The 18,792-nt window shown below is 38.4% G+C and overlaps 1 protein-coding gene across 2 annotated transcripts in view; it reads right to left on the reverse strand.

Annotated features, from left to right (window-relative positions):
- Window positions 1-18,792, reverse strand: part of BNC2 (basonuclin zinc finger protein 2) — a 410,152-nt gene that overhangs the window by 110,824 nt on the left and 280,536 nt on the right. The window contains exon 6 of one of the 2 annotated variants that reach the window (XM_054583184.1): window positions 11,017-11,252. In XM_054583184.1, the coding sequence (XP_054439159.1) occupies window positions 11,017-11,252 (236 nt within the window). Of the gene's footprint in view, window positions 1-11,016; window positions 11,253-18,792 lie in introns of those variants that run through there. The other variant, XM_054583185.1, reaches the window with a different exon arrangement.

Consider the following 18,792-nt stretch of genomic DNA (forward strand, 5'->3'; position numbering starts at 1 on the left):
ATTCCACTAAGGAATCTGAAGAGGAAAAAAAGCCTGTTGTGCATAGTATTGCTTCAGGACTGTATCGCACAGAGGAGGCAGTGTGCACCAGTTTTTGAGTTACCACATTTACTCAACTGCTATTTTTAAAATCAAAAAAAGGAAAAAAATCTGAGCAGAAAAAGCATATTAAAATAAAAATAGAAAATACACTAACCACATTACTCATACTAACTAGAAAGCTGCCTCGGACACTGTTATTATGGCTTTGTTAAAGAGAGAAAATTACATGAGAAGGAAACCAGGTTAAAAAGCATTTCCTTACAGAGAGGACTTTCAGTTCTCAAAGTCTCCTAAAAATGGTTTCCTGGGGCTACAGGTAAGAAATACACAGTAACCAGAAAATAAGCTCTGCAATGAAAACGCATACTCATTCTCTTACTTTGAGGCCTTACGTATTATGGTCTATTGCAGCTACTGCAAGACATTCCACTGTTGAAACAAGACTACCACTGTCCAAGCTACCATCCAACCAACTCTACCTTGACTGAGAAAGAAAGAGACAAAGAGACAGAAAGGAGAGTACACAACTGGGCACTGAATTCAGGCACCAACAAATGAAAACACTTTCTAGATGATAAGAGGACATCACCACAGTGGTAGGCTTCTAAAACAATCGTTTATGAAGACACTAGCCTGTGATCTGCCTTTTTAAGTTTGAAGGTTATTAGCAACAAATAGGTCTGTGAACCAATAGAAGTCACACTCCTTAGAAAGGGATGGTAATACAAATACCAGTTGAATCAAAACAGCCTTCCAATCAGCAGGCCCAGGCCTGGCCTAACCACACTCACCAACACTACTCACCTAACTGAAACATAACTCTTCCCAATAAATTTGTTCACACCTCTTCCCAACACAGCATTCTTTCTGTACGGAAAAGGTTTGTTCCTTACTCCTTCCTTAAGAATCTCTTTCAACAGGTCTTCCTAGAGTGGTAATTTTCAACCTTTTTCATCTCATGGCACACATAAACTAATTACTAACATTCTGCAGCAAACCGAAAAATATATTTTTCGAACAATCTGACAAAAAAAGGTATAATTTTGATTCATTTACACTGGATGGCTACTGTTGTTGTGTTTGCTGTTGCACACTGGTTAAAAATCGCTGTCCTGGAGTAATTCAATTTGGCAGTCCTCCCTTATATTCTACTAGTGAATGTACTGGCCTGTGTTCCATTTTCCAATTGCTACTGGCCTCACTTATATTGCTATCACATATGAATCTATTAATAAAGAATCTTTATTTATGTTTGTCCCATCTGCATGGATTTAGCAAAAGCTTCCAGAAACCCCACAGATTCTCATCTCGCTTTGTACTTTTCGCAGCCTTTCATGATTTCACATACAAATATCTGAAATGTAGGTCACTCAAAAGAAACAGATGGTAGACTAGGGCTGGGTCCTATACTCATTACAGAGTTCAGTTCCTGCCCCAGTCCCTCTCACCTTCTATCCACCCCTTCTGTCAAAGTGGGGAAATAGCAGAAGGGGACACAGTGACTCAAATATAGTATATGAAATATATGTACAAATAGAAAAACACAAAGCTTTTGTTGCTCTAGAATCTTAAGGGTCATGGTGGGCAGGGGACTGGAAATCACTGTACTTAAGGAATTAACATTTACTGATTTCATCTATAAATTTAAAAAATTATTTCTCGTTATCTTCAAAAATCTACCAAGAAGATATCACCAGGAAAATGAAACTCATGTAAAAGATGTACTTTTTGCAAGGCTGGAGGCTAATTGGTAGTGAAACTGAGGTCTAAACCCAAAGCTCAGGAACTTTTCACTTTAACTTCAACAAGGAGTTAAGACTGTTGCTCTGGAGATCACATGGTTTAATCAGTGCCATCACAGAGAATATTCATTTCAAGAAAATCTGAGCTGGTTTTTATCAAATGGCAAATGACCAGAGAGTTGTGGGTTCATTTCTGCTCCTTCTGGGAAATACAAAATCCTCTCTTCATGTCCCATAGACACAAATCCTATTCTAGCAGTCACTGCATTCCTCCCTGGAATCTGGTGAGCTATCTATCTCTACTTTGCAAGGGTAAAGGGAGGAATATTTTTATTTTAACTCAGCAAAAAACATCAAGCTATGTCCTTGGATATAAGGTGTTTATTTTCAATGCTGTTCAAATAGTTACAGCTTTGGCAAGGGATTCAAAATCCCTGTATTCTACTTCCAGCTTTGACCCTGCCTGAGGCCTTCAGCCATGATAACTTTAAAACCGGGGATAACAGTCTCTGAAAATATCTCTCTAATAGGGAGGTTAGGAGGATTGCTGGGATAATGTCTATAAAGTGGTCCAAGCACTCTGGAAAACAGACACTATAAATACAGTACATTGCCCTGAATCATTTACCTTTTGTGTATCCCTGACAAAGACAGGGGGATCTTGACCATTCATACCTGTGATCCTTTTCTTCTGAAAAAGATCCACATACTGTTGACAAAAAGAGGACATGATTGAAAGACTCTTTACATCAGGGTGGTGACAATGCAATCTTTAGCTGGAGTCAAATACTCCTATTCCGATGTCGATGCTATGGTCACCTATACATTCTTATAGGTCTGATCACAGAGCTTGCATAATTTGTTTGTAGCTCGTTTGTCCATTAGGGTGAGTGGTTCCTGGGAGATATTCTCTTGTGTACTCAGCACACAGTAATCAATAAAATTTGCTGTTTCAAGGACTATCCAAGTCTGCTCTGGAATTTCCTAAAAATCAGTGAGGTCATAAAAAGGGTGCCTATTTTAAATAAGTTTAACTTTATGCAATGGGGTGAAAGCTAAGATACTCTAATAATTTTAATAAATTCATCAAGTATTCATTCATTCTGTGCCAGGTGCTTGGAAGAGTATTAGAAGAGTAACTGAAATAGAGAAATGCAAGGGTAGTAAAATGATAGCCATATACGAATGAGCCATAACTTAAAGAATAACACACATGGATACTCACTCACAATGTAACATTGCTTAATATTAATAAGAGTCCTGTGGGCTACTTACTGTACTAAATACTCTATAAATATCATTTCATTTAACATTTACAGATGAAGAAACTCAGACTCAAATATGTTAAATGATCTATTGTAGGTAACAGAGCTACCAAAAGGTGAAATTGTAATGGGGCACAGCCAGGACCCCCCCAAAGAGGCCTCCAAATTATCAAAGGGTATTTGTAACAGGGTCCAGAAATTGGGGTGTCCAAGAAAAATATAAGATATTCTCCCTGCCCCAAGACAGGCCGCCATGGGGGATGCCATTGAGAGTTACTTTGTTCATCAGTAACAGCCCAGCTTCTTCCCTGAAGGGCCACTGAGAGTCATTTTGTATGTCAGTAACAGGATAACTTCAAACCTCATATACAAAGACAGTTATTTTGCATCTCAACAAGGCTAACCTGGAAGGTCTGAAAGACTTAATACAGACTGTAACTAAGAAAGGAGAGAACAAGGCCTGTGGGAGAGACAAAGGGACACAGACTCTGGGGAACAATGGGAAGGCCACCTGGGAAGAAAAAGGGAGAAAGGACAATTGCTAGTGGGCCATGAGAAGGTGCCACATGGTTTTGTATTAAGAACTGGAGATCTTGTGGTGACGCAGTGGATGGTGCTGAGAACTGAGAGGCCTGCCTAGCCGAGCCCTGGACTTCTGTTCTTTTTCTTCTGAAGGATGGTACCCCTGACTGGCCTAACTGGGCAAAGTGGGGAAGGCAGGACTGCGTGAGCTGGTGGGTGTTTTGAAGGGATTTTGAGATTTAAGGGTGACATTTAGCCATTAATCAAACCTGTATAACTTTTGAATCATTCCTTTCTTTTTCACCAAACTCTGCCATTGAGAGCCATAATTTCAAGGGCAGTGGGTAAAGGACCTACAACCGAGGGACCCTGGGGAAGGGGGTGGCGTTTTTGGTAGTAGCATCTGGGCACACCTCCAAGGGTTCACTGTTCATTAACAAAACCAGAACTCATAACCAAGTCTGTCCTACTCAAAGGCCCAAAATCTTTTTCACTATATCCTCCTGACGATAATCTGTAATCAAGCATGTATGCTATGTACGTATGCACTTATGTACATATGTATATGCATATGCCATATGTATTATTTATTTACAATTGAATAGTAGATACCCTTTTGCCTGACTGGTTGGGAAGGCACTCTGTTTTGAGACTGGGTGAAATATACAACATCCAGGACTTAAGGCTTCTTTATATACAAATGTCTAAAACGATCATGCTGGCAATAGTCTGTCATAGTCAATATCTTCATCTTGTTTTGAATTATCAGAATAAATGTTAATAGTTAACATTTACTGGATACTTAGCAAGTGACACTAGTGAATGCTTTATATGCATTATTTTATTTTATCTTCACAATATACCAATGAGGTACCTGCTTTATAGGTAAGGGAACAAAGGCTTAGGTAGATACAGACACAGGCCTATTTTCATACATCTACTAAGAACTGGAGCCAGGATTCAAACCCATTAACCTGCCTTAACCACACTAATCTGCTGCTCTAAGCTTTCCTGGTCCAACTGTATAAAAAGAAAGCAGAATTATGGCTTGTCCACCACAGCTGAGTCGGGCCCTGACCTGTGCTCATCCCCTATGCTATGCAGGTAGAGCTGGGAGCAGCTGCTCAGCCTGGCACTACATGTCCTAGCCCCACCCCCCTCAGTCAGCTGGCTCCATTTAGATACAAGCTATGATCAGTGACATGAGAGGAGAAGTCACACACTCTACTCTCCAGGCTGGTCAATGAAAACCTCCCCACGAAGTGCCTCCACCCCCTCTCAGGGCTGCCACCTGGATGAAGCAGCTGAGGCCCCAGAGAATTAAAGAGCCATAAAATGCCAAAGGCCCTAAATGACCTCGCCTCAAATCACCTCTGGGAGAAAAAGCATTCACTAACCAGGAATGCTGATTGGTCTTGATGAGAGGGAGAAACAAACTCCTACTGTGTCAGGAAATTAGCATTTCAGGATTTACTTACTAAAAAAACTAGCTTTTATCCTAATGATATTAACTGAAGCCTAAAATATATTTCCTATCTTTGTCTAAGTACCTGACATCTACAGAGAAAAATGTTTGGCACCTAATATTTCTCTGTAGTAACTGGTCAGAATTAGCTTTATACATAGATTTAAGTGAAAAATACCAGCCTGAGTAGGAGTTTACAACATGCTTTCAACTACATGACTTCGTCCTTTGCCATTCAAAGTAAGAGAGGCTGAAGAGGTTACCTCAATTTTAAAGATGAAGAAACTATGGCTGAGAATAGCAAATTTTTCCATACTCACATAAATAATCAGTGGCAGTACTGGGACTTTAGCCATTCTCACTCAATATCTAGTTCCCCATTTCCTATTCAATCTGAGATCCTTTTATGGACCCAGAAAAGAGCTACTTCATTTATGCTCCATCCCCTGCACATGATATAGTTAAAATCTTATTAATTTGGTTATAGAAAACCTTTTATTTTTTAACACCTAATTACAAAAGGCAGGAATCCCTGGAAAGGCAAAGCGAAGTGCAGAATTTGTAAGGAAGCATTAATGATAGGAATCAGATATAGAGAAAAAGTTTTGGGCATGCAAATGAGAGAGCAAAGGTAACCTGAAACAAGATGGAATATCAAAAAATAGCTGAGAAAAAGAACATGAAAGGGGAACCAATTTCACCTAATATTGCCCATCATCAGGTAGTTATGATTCACCAAATATAAGAGAGATCTTAACTTAGTCTGTCAGTTCAGGTTTCTCAGGCCTTCTCTGTTCCCCAAACCATACAACTTTCATGCTACAAGAATCCTATTCTGGAGAGACAGTTTGATAGTCTTAAAAACAGAAAAATTAAAAAAACAAAAAAAACAAAACCCCCCCCCAAACACTGCCCATAGAGTCTGAGACCTTGTTCAAATCATATTTCAAAATTTCCTCCCTCAATATTTAGTAAGCCCTATTATGTGCCAGTCTGGGTACTAAGAGGTAGGTTACAGTGATGAACAAGAGGTAAGTGGTTCTCATTCTCAGGAAGCTTAGAGTGAATCACCTGTGCCAATCAACAGCTTTGTGAGCATAGGAAAGTCACTTAATCTTTTTGAGCTTAAACTACTCCAAATGTTAATTCACTGGGAATTCAAAAAGCTAACTAATGTATGTGAACTTGCTTCACAAGAGGCTGTTTAAATACAAGTGTTTGCTTAATATTGATGTTTTTCTACCACATGGATATCGCAAAACACCAGGAAGGGGGTATGGGAGCCTTAATTTGCTTCTTACTGCCCTCACCAGCCCAGCTGCTGTCACAGAATTTAGTCCCTAGGAAGCCTGAAGAAAGACTAAGGGCCCTTGGACCAACTAAAGTTAACTGAATATCCCAAGAGTTCCATGGTGAAACATCAAGCTATACCAGGTTTCTTTACCCATTCATTTAACAAAAACATATTGAGTACCCTGCCTTTTCAGTGTTCCCTAGTGAAGAAGCCTGGGTGGAGGGCATTTTAACAGTTGATTTAATTGATTAATTTTAATTTGGATTAGACAGTAAGGGAAACAGAGTCCTCAGAGCCACGCTAGAAAAGACCTGCATTGGTGAAGCCGTACAGAAAAGGTCTTTGGGAAAAACTGGGACTTTGGCTGACACCTAAAGGACAAGAAATTGCCCAGGAAGAAGAAAGCGTACACACAAACACACCAAGTTGAAGAAGAGCTAACTGTGTTCAGGAATTGAAGATTTCTTATGAGGTTGACATGAAAAGGCTACTAAGTGGGAAAGGTTAGTGGAAACTACTTGCCTGCTCTCACAAACTGCTTACTCCAGAACTTCCCAGACCCTTTATTATGCTAATGTAGCAAGAGGCTCTAAGAGAAAGATCTAGAGATTACTTGCTCTGAGGTCTAAAATCGTGTCTCTGGAAGACCATTGTCTCCAGAATACTCTGGGACATGTTCTTCTAAAGTGCTGCTTGTTCTATTAGTTCTGATTGTTTCAAGACACAGGTGATTTGAAATATGCATCACTACTCATTCTCTCAAAAGGCTGCTGACACCTCAGCTAATTATGCAGAGTGTCGGATATGGTTGTGTGAATTCTGGCAGGACTCATTTGCAAAGGAGATTTCCAAAGATAGGCTGGTGTATAAGCCCAGGCAAGCAAGTTACACATTCAACTGTAAAGAGACTGAAAACTTGATTTTTAAATGATTAAATTCAACAATGATAATCACCTGTATTTTTATACCCTGGGTTAAAGACAGGGAAAATAGGAAAAGAACAGGACACTGCTTTTATTCATCATCAATAAATGTACCATGAGATACAGACTTGAAAAGAGAATTATTCTTTGGAAGCAGAAAACCCCTTATGTTCCTTAATACTTAGATTTATGGCATCTAATTGTATGTTTCCTTTTATTGCTACTTTGTGGAAAAATGCTTCAAATTTATCTCATTTTTTTCCCTACAGTTTCTGAATGAATACTTTAATTAGTACACAGGAGAATACTGGACTATTTACCTTTAAGATGTTCCTGGATTTTTAAATCATTTTAGCCCAAGTTATACTATGCATTTTACACCCAGCTGGCTAGTTTATGAATTGCATAGATAATCACAAAAGTGAAAAGTAATTTTTATCAAAACAGTGCAGGATTCTTGAAAGATACTGTTCGTCTTTTAAATGAGTCTATGGCATCACTATCATGTCCCCTTTTCTTTAAATAACCATTTTATACCTGCTTACAATGAATCCTGTGAATGGCCTGACCCTTTTTCTACCCACATCCAAAGACAAAAATTCTAAATCAGATTAGACACATGCTATCCTTTCACATTCAAAACTATCTCTGAAACCAGAAGTAGCTGAATATACATAAGGGATGTAGGTTTGGGCCCAGGGAGAGTTAAATTAATATCTTGGCTTCACCAGTTCAACTCCCCGTACATCTTCATTTGCCCAGTAACACAATCTATAGCCAACTGCTAACCAAGTCAATATGTGGTAAGACTAACAGCTACCCTAACTTGACTTGATAATTATTCTCCTTTAACTGACATAATATTCAATATGCTGTTGTTGAGAGCAATAATGCTAAAATTGATGCCTTGAGGGCTACAAGACAACCGAGTTTTAGCTAGATAAAATGACTTGTACACTAATAGTGCATTATAGAGTTCCACAACCTTTGGATACACATTTTATAGTCTACTTGTGCAAAAATGTTATCTATAATTATATTCAAAGTCATTTGTGCATACTTTATCATTGCTACACATAATTTTTAAAATAACCAAAAAGCAAGTAACATTGCTTTAGAGGAAAAGGGTTTATTTCTATAATGTAGCTTTGTTTTTGGGGGGGAGGGTTGTTTTATTATTTTTCAAATGAGCATTTTCTCACTACACAAGTGATAAATTTTATGTCCTTCAATCTCTTGTTTTATTTTGGAACCAAGAACTATTTTCTCCAAGGAATAAGTATGATAAATGCTGAATAACAAAAGGCATCATTTAAATAAAATCTATGTTACATCAATCCTATCAATAAACAAGACAGAAATTAAACCTAGTGTGTTCCTCTAAGGTAAAAATCATCTGTGATTTTCTCAAAATGTCAATTCTTGATTCTAAATGGAGATATAGATTATATTAAATTGGAGACTGTCGAATGTATATTAAATGAATGAAAATCATAACTTAAGTATGACAATAAATGACTGTGTCCTTTATATGCACTACTTCATCCCAAAATAAGAAACTTTATAAACAGTTAGTTTGTGATTTTGCTGAATTTTTCTCTCATATTAATTTCTCTTACAATTTTGTATCTTTAAAACCTCAGTCCGCATACAAAAATAAATATGGAGTATGTTTTCTATGCTTACCTTAGAGCTATGCTGAAATGTGGGGAGTTGGGGGGGCAATTAACATCTATGCAATAATTTCAAGGAAAAAAACAAAAAAAACAGGCACCAGTCAAGGCAGAACACTAGGACCATACCACAGAACATCCAGGGGATTCTGTATTTACTGACAACAAAGTGCTTCAACAAACTGGGTTGTTAAGATGGCAAACGATCACAGTCATGCAAATATCTACTTGTTTGGACAGAAAGACACCATGCATATGCTCCACATATCTTAGGCAAAAATACACACATAGAACTGAAATGCAGCATTGATGATAACACTAATAAGCATCAAAGTGAAGCCAATAAAGACAATACCAGATTGGGGCAAAATACTTTAATTTTTAAATAAAGGAAAAAATGCTTAGCTTAGCTAACCATTTCATTAAAAAACAAATCTGCAGGAGGTTTGTTCTTTCATGTAGAATAAAATCCATCCAAAATGGACATTAATAATCATGTTGTAGAAACGTCTGCAGAAAGATGTGGTACAGTTATGTCTTGAGGCCAGCATAATAACGGATTGCTTTGCTTTTCCTGGCCCCTTCCTCCTGGACTTTGTGCCCCCTCAGATCCCCTGACCACCCAGGACTTAACTTTCCACTCACTCCACTGAAATGTCCCCAAAATGAGGCAAATGAGAGAACACTTGTGAAAGTCTTCTATAAATATAAAATGTAACATACAGTTTTTCATATCATCATCATCTCATCTTCGGAAGGCCAAATTTTCTGTGCCTTCCAAGTTGACATCTCACTAAACTGAGAAATGATTCTCTGCTAAGTAAAGCAGTCATGGGAGCAGAAAGGTTATTCCAGCTCCCTTCTTTCTCTACTTCCACTCATCATCCCTCCTTGCTCCCCTGCCCTGGTTAACACCTGGAGGTATCACACAGGAGAATGACAGGATTGTGTGTGTTTTAATGCCAGGTTAAAGCAAAGGAAGACTTGAAGCCCCCACTCATCATACCACGCTGGCAGCCAAGGCCTTGCACACAACACAAGGTAACTCCGGAAATAAACAGGCTGGCAGAGTCAAAAACAATCTTTTTGAAGGGGTCAATTCTCCTGGTATTATCCCCATAGGAAATTTCAAAAATCACTTCAGAGTCTACCTTTTCCAACTGTGATCTCCTTTGGCAGGAGGGAGTACTTCTTCATCATCCACTGTAGTCTTTTTGGATCCTGGGGTCTCCCAACAAGCTGTTTTCAACATTTACCCTTCAAGGGTCGTAGGAAGACAGATGGCCATAAAAACATTTCAGAGGCAAAGTACACAATGCAAAACCACTCACAACATACTGCAAATCATGATGAAAAAGGCAGGGAGGTTGAGGGGGAAGGGAGTGGAGGCTGCAGGCCTCCCAAAAAAATTTTAAGGCCCTTACCAGATTGGAAGTGCCACTGACACAAAGCAGGGCCTCAGGCTGGAAGAACAGGTGCTATGAAGGCCAAATCTATAACCATGCCTGCATGTTTTGGAGTGTGAAGGTTGATTGGTTATAAAAGCAGGGAATTTATAGAGGTTACAGTTCTTCCTTTGATTTGGATGAAGAGGTAATAATTAGTTAGGGTGCACAGACAACCAAGAAAACACCAAACCTACAAATTAAGGGAAAGAACAAGCCATACTAAACCCAGCTAAAGTGTAATCTCAGATTTCTACACACCCATCACCCACCTCAAAGAGCCCTCCTATTTAGTAGGGCTACACCAAGACTTGCCAGAGAAGCCAGGAAGCTCATGTTGCAGAGAGAGAGAGAGAGAGAGAGAGAGAGAGAGAGAGAGAGAGAGATTCAAAATGATGCAGAGTGACTCTAGGCAACAGGCCTCCTGTTCCTTCCTAATATACACCACTGAAGCCTGACTCCAGCCTATTAGACATCACTCCTTTCCAATCCCCTGACAAGCCTGCCAACAGGACTGTTTTAACCAGAAGAGGATGTGCATGCCTGGGACTGCAAGGGGCAGGAAGGAGACCAGGTTTGCCAAGGGCTGTCACCAACCCCTCCTAGAGCTGGCCACAGACATTAGCTTCAACATCCTCCCCCTACCTGAAGGATGTACCCCCGAACATAGTCCCGCAGAGTCCAGCCCAGGCCGTGTAGGATGTGTAGCACCTCCTCTTGCTTCAGGACACTGAAGAGACGGTCCAGCAGGATCTTTAGCCGCACAGGCACTGCTTGTGTCCCATAGAGCATCAGGCTGCTGATGTCAAACACTACGTTGGACTGCACAATCTCCACTTGCGTGGGGTGGTACAGGTGCTGGGTGCTGAGCTTATCCAAGGCTGTGGTCATTCCGCAGGTAGATAGGAATAAAGAGACAAAGGGAGAGGACAGAAACAGACAAAGTAGAAAACAAGTTACTGGAAGTTATCAGGGCTCCATTTCTTAGGATGCATGATAATCATGTCATATGTTTAAGCAACAGTTTGCAACGTGAATAATTCTCTTCCCACCTCCTCCCTGTTTTGTTTATACACTGCAGACTGCAGACAACAGCAAGCAAATACAAAATGCATTCAACTTTCAGAAAGAGAGCCACTGAAGATGTTTGCAAATGACTGCAGCTGGCTCTAAAAACCAGACTAATTAATTTGCTAATTGAACTATGGTTCACCCCAAGTTACTATGGAGTCCTCTCTCTCCCCACCAAAGAAAAAACAAACAATTCCCACTCCATGCACTAAGAATAGGCTCAACCAGTATCACTTTTGAAAAGTAAGATTCATCACTAATAAAACCTAAATGGTTTAAAGAAGAAGAGAAGCTTGTTCTTTAGAGTACAGCAGCCTAAAAGGCCTAATTTAGAAAGAAAAAGGAAAGCTAACATCTGTGTGGAGGGCTCTCAGGTTATTTTAGCGAAGGGAGATTAGCCCGAGATTTAGTTTTCCCAACTGGACCCCTTGCTGTTCACCTGCTAGCTTTACTCTAGTGTTCATTGGCAAGTTCTATAAAACTTATTCAGGAAAAAAATAATAAATGAATTCAAGTTCTATATTAGTCATCTTTTAAACAGCTCTGATCAGGGTTTAGTGTCAGATGAAAATAGAAAAACAAACAAAAAAAGAGTAAAATCAAAGTTTGAGAATTTCTGTGTATTTCTGCTGGGTTATCTCAATACAAAAAACTAAGGGTGACCATTTTCAAAATAAATACTTAAAACTAATATTTCAAAATTAGGCCTTTTCCTCCCCAAAACTAAGAAAATATCTCTCTCCTCTAGATTTTAAAGCCAAGATAAGATCTCACGTTCTAATCCCCTTCCCTATCTGAGTTACTGGGAACCCTACTGAAGATAACGTAATTACATTTTCCCTCAGTTTCTCTAAAGTGAACAATTAAGATAACATTGTCTCATCTACAGGACTCAAAAACATGCTCAAAGATAATGGGCTAATGAGTGAAAAATGCTTTGAACTGTTTAAAAGAACACAAAAGCATTATTAGATTGACTGTCAGAATTATACACAGATAACCTTCTAGAGATTAGAAAGTTAAAACACCCAAGCCTGAAAGTTGGCCATCTAATCTCCTGAGTGAGTATAGTGGCTATTAGACAACATCCAGAATCAAATCCTAACTACACCTGAAAGTATGGTACCCAAAGTTTCTGCAAGTTCTAAATCACTGCCCGGCCTTTCTCACCCACTCTCCCTACCACCCTAGCCCATAATAGTATGTACTACTTACTGTACATGTGCACTCTGAGTAAATCTTATTTCAATATGCCAGTATTTCTGCATATTAATGCAGGTATTTAAAAATGCATGCACACACATGGGTTTTTAGTATTTCAAATGTATTTTTTCAGGGCTCCTCCTCTACTCATTTCTTCCTGACTTGTGGTCACTAGAGAGTTCATGTACTCTTGATAAATTGCTTTCTTACATCCATAGTGTAAAGGGCCTTATCATTTACCCGCTGGCTTCATTCAACACATTTACTCCCAGGAATACTCTGTCAAAGAGTTCGGGTTTTCTCATACTTCATTTCTTGCAGCTGATTTGTCTGATCTTTCCTATTCTAGTGCTTAAGTCAACTTTGAATAAATAGCCTTAAAAATTAATTTAACGTTTGGGAAAGATAAGGGATTCACAAGCCTAGGGATTGAAGTCTTCTCTCACTCCACAGGGCGTTTAGACTGCAGAAATGCAGAAAAGAGGTATTATTATCCCTGTTCGTCTTCCAATACAGCTTTACTATTCAGCCTTCTGATGAGTGGCTACTCTGCTTACATGATCCAGTGACCAGGTCAGAGAAAACCTGCCCTTCTTCCAATTCTCTTCATTAAACCTCTTGGCCCAGGCTTAATCACTTCTTCACAGAATATACTGCTAATACCACAACAAATATGAAATTAAGAGGGTTCAGTAGGGGAAATAAAAGGACACTAATTCCTCATTTTTGTCCAATGGTTTGGACTTTGTACCTATGCATTAAGTACACGTAGGTGTGTCTACAATGTGTTTCAAGGCTGGGTGGAAGCTGTCGTATCACTCCTCTTGCTCCCACTCCTTAAAAACAGCTGGCAGACTTAGAAATGACAAAACCGTTGAGGGTAGAGAAACAAAGAGAAATTGTTCAGAGAATTGAAAGAGCACAGGTAGAGTAGGTATGGCAAAAACATTTCTGTAGATATGCTTTTGAGAACATCAGAGAGTGAGAGTATTATAAGGACATTACCTGATTCTTCTTCATAAGTATGACATATGTCAAGAAGTAGGAATTCTGTTATAAGCCACAGAAATATAGAGCACGGGTCACACCTTTTTCTGTAAAGGACCAGATAGTAAATATTTTTACTTCTTGTGGCCCGTATGTTCTCTTTCACAACTTATCATCTTTGCTTTTATGAATGCAGGTGAGACTAAAACTAATGGGAATGTCTGTGTTCCAATAAATCTTTATTTACACCAACAGGCACTGAGCCACATTGGGTTCTGACAAGGAGGATGAAAGGCTGGACCAGATGTGTTTTAATATTTCAATAGCAGACAAGGAAAAAGTCCTAAGAGTGTGATTTAAGCAGCTATTACCTAGGATATGAGCCATAGTGAAGGTTTGAAAAGTATTTAATTGCCCAGCTTGCCAATGTCAACTGTAAATTTCAGCATAAACATATTAAACATTATGATCTGTCAATTTTTTTAAATATATCAAAATTTTCTGCTTTATAATTTCCATAACATACTGAGTCACCAAGTTGTTAACAACTTTTGGGGATGTCTCCTTGATGTACTAAAAGTAAGTGATTGTTTTTTATGTGTTATTAATATCAATAAACTGAGACCTGGATTTTGCCCAGTGTCATGATCTTTCCACATCTAAATGTGGAGGCTTCAAATCTGATCTTATAAGGGTTAGGAATGTGAGTTGGGTCAATGGGATGAAGAAAAGTGAGGGCAAAAATTTTTTCAGTGGTATGGAGTGAGAAAAGATAGTCACCTGCTTTTATACTTTATGGGCCTAACTACCTACTAAATTGTTCCACACCAACGGTACTGCCAAATTCCACGTTCAAATTAAACTTTAACCCAAAATTGGGTATAAAAACATAAAAGTGAAACTACTCTTGGTGAAGCTAGAGTGAGCATGGATTAGAGAACTTGCAGTCATTTGTTATTCTCTTCTTCCCTTCACTTCTTTAAGTCTCTCAGTTGGAATCCTAGAGTTCCCAGAAGCACAGTTTGAAAACACACTTTTCTACACGATAAGATGGAATCAGTTGTTTTGCATCTACTCCCTTTCATTCTAGTAACATAAAATGGATTTCCCTTTGGGGAATCACTCTTCCCCTGTTTTTATAAAACAGAATATTCCTTAAGCCAGGTCTGGAAAACCAGTATATCCCAATCCCTTAGCCCCAGTAAAGGAAATGACCCTTTAAGTACTAAATGTCAGGCAGCATTCTAGGGTGTTACAATGATCTCCTTTTAAAAAATTAAAAACACACATTATACTTTTATTGCTTACTTGGAGAGCAGAGACTCAATGAGATTAAGTAACCAGCCTAAGGTCACTTAGTTATTTCTCTCAAGAAAATTCTGTTTCTACCACATGTTCAGATAAACAGTCAATAAGAAACTCTGGACACTTGAAAGTCTTCATCATGTTAGAAGTCCCTGACTCCCAGTAATCTGGGCTTCTTGCCCATCACTCTGCTGAAGCAAGCATTTCAAAGGTCACCACCACCTGCCTTACTATGAAATCCAATAGCTTTTTTCCTTCATTATTTTCCATGATCTCTCCATAGCAGCTGACCTTATTGATCACCACTCCTCCTAAACGCTCTTCTCCTTCACTCATGCATACATTCATTTATTCACCAGCACTTAACTTATCACCAAGGTAGGTGTTGCATGCAGATACAAAAGTAATTTATGTTGTGGCCTCCACCTTCAAAGGTAGACAGATGCAAGCAATATAAATGCTATAAAAAAGATTTGATAAAGTACTGTAAGACACAAAAGAGAGAGCAACTCTGCCGGGAAGGCAGCCTTGTAAGATAAGTAGGAATTTATAAGCAAGAAAGGAAGAGAGCTAAGGTAGGATGGAGTTCTTAAACACTGTGTGCATCAGAATCAGCTGAAGGGCTTGTTAAAACACAGACTGCTAGGTCACCTCCCCAGAGTTTCTGATTCATTGGGTCTGGCATGAGGACCAAGGATATGCATTTCTAACAAATCTCCACAGGATGCTGATGCTGCTTGGCCAGGGACAATATTTTAAGAACCATTGTGTGTGTGTGTGTAAGAGAACTGATATCCAAAGAATGTGTAACTCTTGAGGCAAACCAGTTAAAGTATAAAAAGTCAGATGAGCAGACTGTAAGGAAACAATACTGAAGGCCAAAACCTGTAGAAAGCTTACAATTTTACTACCTCTATTTTTTTTAAAGATTTTATTTATTTATTTTTGGAAAGAGGAGAAAGGAGGGAGAAAGAGGAGAGAAACATAAATGCGTGGTTGCCTCTCACATGCCCTATACTGAGGATCTGGCCCTCAATACAGGCACATGCCTTGACTGGGAATCCAACTGGCGACCATTCGGTTTGCTGGCCAGCACTTAATCTACTGAGCTATACCAGCCAGGGCTACTTCTTAATAGTATACAGAAAATATCAAACATTTTATAAGATAAAAATAATTTATAATTTTAGATACAAAACTCTGACAAGAGTCCAAAAGTTTAATTAAAGCAATGGTTGTCAGCTTGGGGGGTAAGGCACATGTTCAGCAGTGACAGCCACACCCCTAAAGGAGAAGAGCCCGGAGGGAGATGGTCATGCTTAGTTTGAAAACTCATCACAGGTGATTCTGATATAAGCCATTCGTATGCCACACTGAAAATCACAGAGACAGTGTTGGGGGCAGGGATGGCCTGGAGTCAAGTGAACAGAGTAGGAAATTTTTGCAATACTTCACTGAGAGATGCTTTAATTCACTCGACCTCAAACTACTATATGCTTAAACCTGGGATACGTGAAGGCCTTCCAAAAGATATGGAGAAAAGAAACTCAATTTCCAGATCCTACAATTCCATATTTACTCTTTCCTAAAATTGATCCACCTGGGAACAGGGCTGTATGCCCATGCAGATAATCCATTCACATTTCTCCTTTGAAAATAGTACCCTGTCTTCTTTACAAAATAAGGATATAGTCTGACCTGACTTATAGTATGCACTCACTGGCCCACAGTGTAAAACTTTCCTGGATGCCAAAATAATTAATAGTTTTAATTGCTGCATGAAAGCCTTCTTTAATGATTAATACAAGCATCAAGAACCTGAAAAAGAACCCTTTTTTCTAGACTATACATATGTACTTAAAAAGTACCTAGAACCTGATGTTTGGATCTATGTTGGGGTGCTCAAAATTCAAATAAAATATAAAATGGGGTGATGATAATGCACTCACTTCTTACATTATTAAAAAAAAAAAAAAAGACAGGAATGCATCACTCTTCATTAAATACACTGTGAGAGGAAAGTGAAAATGTCCAGTAATGAAAATGGCTCCCATGACCCTGGCCCCACATACTCTGACATAATCCATTCTTTTCAACTATTCCTAACATCTCTCCCTAGGTGGTGTCATCACTTGGGAAGAAAAGATCCCGAGTGCATGTAGTGATGCCTACTCTCTTATATTCAATTTGAATATCTTCCCATACCTACAAAATTTGTAAGATACTAGATACAACCTGTGGATACCATTCGATAAGGTAGTTACAACCCATTTAACCAAAAATATAAAAATATTTATTTTAATTATTACTCATCATCATTTTCATTTTATGAAATTTTCCACATCCTATTAATAAAACTAAAATAAGTTATTTGAATGCCAAAACACTTAATCTTTAGCAGAATATAATGTCTTTCATTAAGTACATTAAAAAAACTGATGAGGTCCAGCAAAATTAATGTTTTTATATATGACCCTTATCTAATTTGTTCCTAAAGTCCAACAACAGATTGTGATACACAAATGGAACCACATTATCAAAGTACCATCATGACCTCTAATGTACTCATTTCATAAAAAACCTATTTGTTATATGTTACAGTACATCATTATTTATTAACTAAGTAATACTTCTATTGTAAACCAAATAAATTAATTTTATTAGCTTCACATTTTATTCTTGACTAAGTTATCTGTGAAACATAGTCCAGAATTTATTGATGTTTTCATTCTTCTTCTCAAAATGTATATTAATACATTTATTTGAATTGCAATGTGCTTTTATTTTTTCCCAATTAAACTTGTCAGATTTGGCAATTTGATCTGCTCGTAAACACTGGTAGAAATTTTCATCAATTAAAATAACTAAGTCTGCAGTGATAATGAAAGAAATAATGACTTAAAGCAATAAAGTTCCCAATGTTTAAAAAGTGCTGTTGTCCGACAGAGTAAGGACAATTTCTAGAGACCGACTCCAAAGGTTGTTCAAATCCCAGCTCTGCCACCTACTTGCTGTTTGACCTTAGTGATTACTTAGCATATGAAAATGTTAGGATGGCCCATTTTCAGAGTTCTTTTGGAGGCAAGCAAGCCAATAGCTTGAAGACCCCTACCTTCATTTCAAAGAGATGGGAAAGGAGAATACAGAATCAAGACCAAGCTAAGAAGTATGAGAGAAAAACAGATGCTTGGAGTGAAGGTGAGGCCGAGTTACAGGATAAATTTGAGAGATTGAAGGGGAAATCAACTAAATGCAGGAAAAACATTAGGATTCCAAAGCAGCTGTCTTTCCAGCTGCATGGCTGGATAATCTGCCTCTAGGAATCCAACTACTGCACCCTGCAGGGTGATCCTTAACGTATAAATTGATCTCTACCCAAGGTCCATGCTCCTAGCTCCAAACACATTCTTCATCCCTAATGCTGTGAAAAGTAGGACGAATAAACTAGATCAAAATGCTTGAAATCATGCCGTTTTATTCAGGTGAGGAGGGGGGTGTTTTCTGATTAGATATACCATAAGTGCTGACTGAAAAAAATGTTGTAAATTTGAGAAAAAGGAAAACAGAAAGATAATCATCCATAATCCTACCACCCAAAGGCAACTACTGTCCACATGTTGACGTACTTGCATCTACTTTTTTCAACCCTTAATTTTATATAGTTGAAATCACACTATGGATACAAATTTCTATCTTGTTGGTGGTGTTTTTCTCACTGAACACAATATAGGAAGAACATTCAAAATTACCTCAGGCTACTTAGTACCCCAAAATTTTTACACTGAAATTCCTGTGGATCAATCCCTCCTTTCTGGCATAACTTCTATCACTTTAATTACAGGCTTTTAGACTCTG

This window comes from Pteronotus mesoamericanus, unplaced genomic scaffold (genome assembly GCF_021234165.1).
Source record: "Pteronotus mesoamericanus isolate MK-2021 breed Mesoamerican mustached bat unplaced genomic scaffold, CSHL_Meso_final contig_73, whole genome shotgun sequence".
NCBI lineage: Eukaryota > Metazoa > Chordata > Mammalia > Chiroptera > Mormoopidae > Pteronotus > Pteronotus mesoamericanus.